Genomic DNA, 3,526 nt, shown 5'->3' on the forward strand with positions numbered 1-3,526 from the left:
GCACAAGTGTAGCCCAGCTCCAGCGCAACTCACTGCCATACACCCTTTTATGTCGAAGTGCAGAGCCACGCGTTCACGTGGTTGACGCGGACGCGTGGGGAGGCCTTGTTACGAATGATGCGATCGCGTCACCCACGCGGACGCGTGGGTCAAATGGTGCTAGGGGCATGCCTCCAGCCACATACCTGTGCAACTCTCTGCTCCTTTTCATTAATGCTTCGAAGGCACAATGACACGAGCACGTCAGCGACGCTGGAGCGTCGCATGCCGTAACCCCTTTTTTTAAATGCAATATGTAATATGTGGTTGAGATGCAAAAGATAGGCATCAGTACTGAGAAGAGTTATTGGCAAGGGAAGATAAGGAGAGGGGAGGAACGATCATACCATGGTGGGTTGTTTCCCACCTAGCACTTTGCTTTAACGTCCTTAAGTTGGACGCTCCACTAGCTCAGTCTTCTGCTGTAGGCGGATCTTCTAAGAGGAAGATCTCTAGTTCCTGGTTTTTCGCCATCTTTTCACCATGGAATAACTTCAACCGATGCCCGTTGACCTTGATAAGTTCAGAGCTTGTAGGATGGCTCAAGTGAAAGACTCCGTATGGTTCCATCTTCTCTACTCGATAGGGACCATCACATCTGGATCTCAGCTTGCCTAGCATGAGTCGCATTCTGGAGTTGTAAAGTAGGATTAAGTCCACAGGTTGGAATTCTCTTCTCTTAATGCTCTTGTCATGCACAGCCTTCACCTTCTCTTTATACAGCCTGGAGTTTTCATAAGCTTGTAGGCGAAGGCTCTCTAAATCTTGCAGTTGCAACTTCCGTTCAGCTCCGAGTCTCTCATAGTCCATGTTGCACTCCTTTACTGCCCAGAAGGCTTTGTGCTCCAACTCAACTGGGAAATGACAGGCCTTACCATAAACCAAGCGGAAAAGACTCATCCCAATCGGTGTCTTGTATGTTGTCTGATATGCCCAAAGCGCGTCTTGGAGCCTGGTGCTCCAGTTCTTTCTATGAGGCTTGACTATCTTTTGCAGTATGTGCTTTATCTCTCTGTTAGACACCTTTGCTTGCCCATTAGTCTGGGGGTGATAGGCTGTTGATACTTTATGAATTATCCCATGCCTCTTTAGTAAACATGTTAGTCTCCTGTTACAAAAGTGGGCCTTGATCGCTCACGATTGCTCGTGGTGATCCAAAGCGACAAATAATATGGTTTCTAACAAAGGAAACAACAGTGTTAGCATCATCAGTACGGGTAGAAATTGCTTCCACCCATTTAGAAACATAATCTACAACTAACAGTATAAAAAGGTAGCCATTAGAATTTAGAAATGGAACCATAAAGTCAATGCCCCAAACATCAAAAATTTCACAGAAAAGCATAATTTGTTGAGGCATTTCATCCCTCTGGATATATTACCAAACCTTTGGCATGGAGGACAAGATTTACAAAGGTCAGCAGCATCTTTAAAAAGAGTAGGCCACCAAAATCCGCAGTCTAAAACTTTTCTAGCAGTTCATTGAGGCCCAAAATGTCCTCCATTCTCAGATGAGTGGCAGGCCTCTAAAATAGACTGGAATTATGATTGGGGTACACACCATCTAATTACCTGGTCAGCACCACACCTCCACAGATATGGGTCATCCCATACATAGTATTTGGACTCGCTTTTCAGCTTGTCTCTCTGATGCTTAGTAAAATTGGGAGGAAAAGTATGGCTAACTAGATAATTAGCTACAGGTGCATACCAAGGGGCTACATCAGATACTGCTTATAAGCTATCAAATGGGAAATTATCATTGATAGGAATGGAGTCATCTTTAATGTGCTCAAGGCGACTGAAGTGGTCAGCCTCTAAATTTTAGTTACCACTCCTATCTTTAATTTCCAGATCAAATTCTTGTAGCAGTAGCATCCAACGTATTAGCCTTGGTTTAGACTCCTTTTTAGCTAATAAATATTTTAGAGCTGCATGGTCTGAGTACACTACTATATTAGTACCAAGTAAGTAGGCTCGGAATTTATCCAGAGCAAAAACGATAGCTAGAAACTCTTTTTCAGTAGTAGTGTAATTAGATTGAGCAGCATCTAAAGTCTTAGATGCATAAGCAATTACAAAAGGGTCGTTACCTTCATGTTGGGCCAGTGCTGCTCCTACTGCATGATTGGAGGTGTCACAGATGATTTCAAATGGTTGACTCCAGTCTGGTCCTCTCACAATTGGAGCTTGAGTCAAGGCGGTCTTTAGCTTATCAAATGCTTGTTTGCAATCCTCACTAAACTCGAACTCAATGTCTTTCTGCAATAGTCTGGATAAGGGTAGTGCTACCTTACTGAAGTCCATAATGAATCTCCTGTAAAAACCTGCATGGCCAAGGAACGAACAGACTTCCCTCATAGAGGAGGGATAAGGTAAACTAGAAATAACATCCACCTTTGCTGGGTCTACAGAGATACCAGTATCAGAAACAACATGTCCTAGAACAATACCTTGTTTTACCATAAAATGACACTTTTCAAAATTTAAAACAAGGTTTGAACTAACACACATGTCCAATACTTTAGACAAACTATCCAACCAAAGGTTAAATGAATCACCATAAACGCTAAAGTCATCCATAAAAACTTCCATACAGGTCTCAATGAGATCAGAGAAAAGACTGATCATACACCTTTGGAAAGTAGCTGGTGCATTGCACAAGCCAAAGGGCATTCTTTTGTAAGCATAAGTCCCAAAAGGACATGAAAGTAGTCTTTTCCTGATCTTCAGGAGCTATATGGATTTGAAAATAACCTGTATAACTGTCTAGAAAGCAGTAGTGAGATTTACCTGACAGGCGATGAAGCATCTGATCAATGAATGGAAAGGGATAATGATCCTTGCGAGTAGCTTGGTTGAGACGCCTGTAATCAATGCAAACTCTCCATGCGTTCTGCACTCTGGTTGTCAGAAGTTCTCCTTGCTCATTTCTTATTAGTGTGACTCCAGACTTCTTGGGCACCACTTGTACTGGGCTGACCCATTCGCTATCTGAAATGGGGTAAATGATATCTGCTTCAAGTAGTCTGGTTACTTCCTTCTTGATAACTTCTAAGATGGTGGGATTTAATCTTCTCTGAGGTTGATGGACAAGCTTTGCTCCTTCTTCTAAGAATATTCTATGTTCATAAACTTGAGGGCTGATGCCTACTATATCTGCCAAGCTCCATCCAATTACTTTCTTATGCGTCCTCAATACACTAAGCAGTTGTTCTTCTTGTTGGGAAGTGAGTTCCTTTGCAATGATAATTGGAAACTTCTGCTTGTCCTCAAGATACGCATACTTGAGGTGTGGAGGAAGGGTCTTTAGTTCCATTTTCCACTCATGGTTTGGTTCTGGATTTTCTGGGGCTGGTGAAAATGGTGATGAATTTTTAGTATTTTCAGAGGGTGTCCACACACTTGGATCTTGCTCCAGGTGACTCTCTTCCATTTCTTCCTGGTGGGTTAAAGCTATAATTTCATCAATGATGTCACATTAGAA

The 3,526-nt window shown here is 42.6% G+C and overlaps 1 protein-coding gene across 1 annotated transcript; it reads right to left on the reverse strand.

Moving 5' to 3' along the window:
• Window positions 1-450: 450 nt before the first annotated feature.
• Window positions 451-939, reverse strand: LOC107469687 (uncharacterized). Its single transcript, XM_016089066.1, has one exon. It carries the CDS (start codon window positions 937-939, stop codon window positions 451-453), a length of 489 nt encoding a protein of 162 aa, XP_015944552.1.
• Window positions 940-3,526: the final 2,587 nt, after the last annotated feature.

Source organism: Arachis duranensis, chromosome 10 (genome assembly GCF_000817695.3).
Source record: "Arachis duranensis cultivar V14167 chromosome 10, aradu.V14167.gnm2.J7QH, whole genome shotgun sequence".
In the NCBI taxonomy this organism is placed as follows: domain Eukaryota; kingdom Viridiplantae; phylum Streptophyta; class Magnoliopsida; order Fabales; family Fabaceae; genus Arachis; species Arachis duranensis.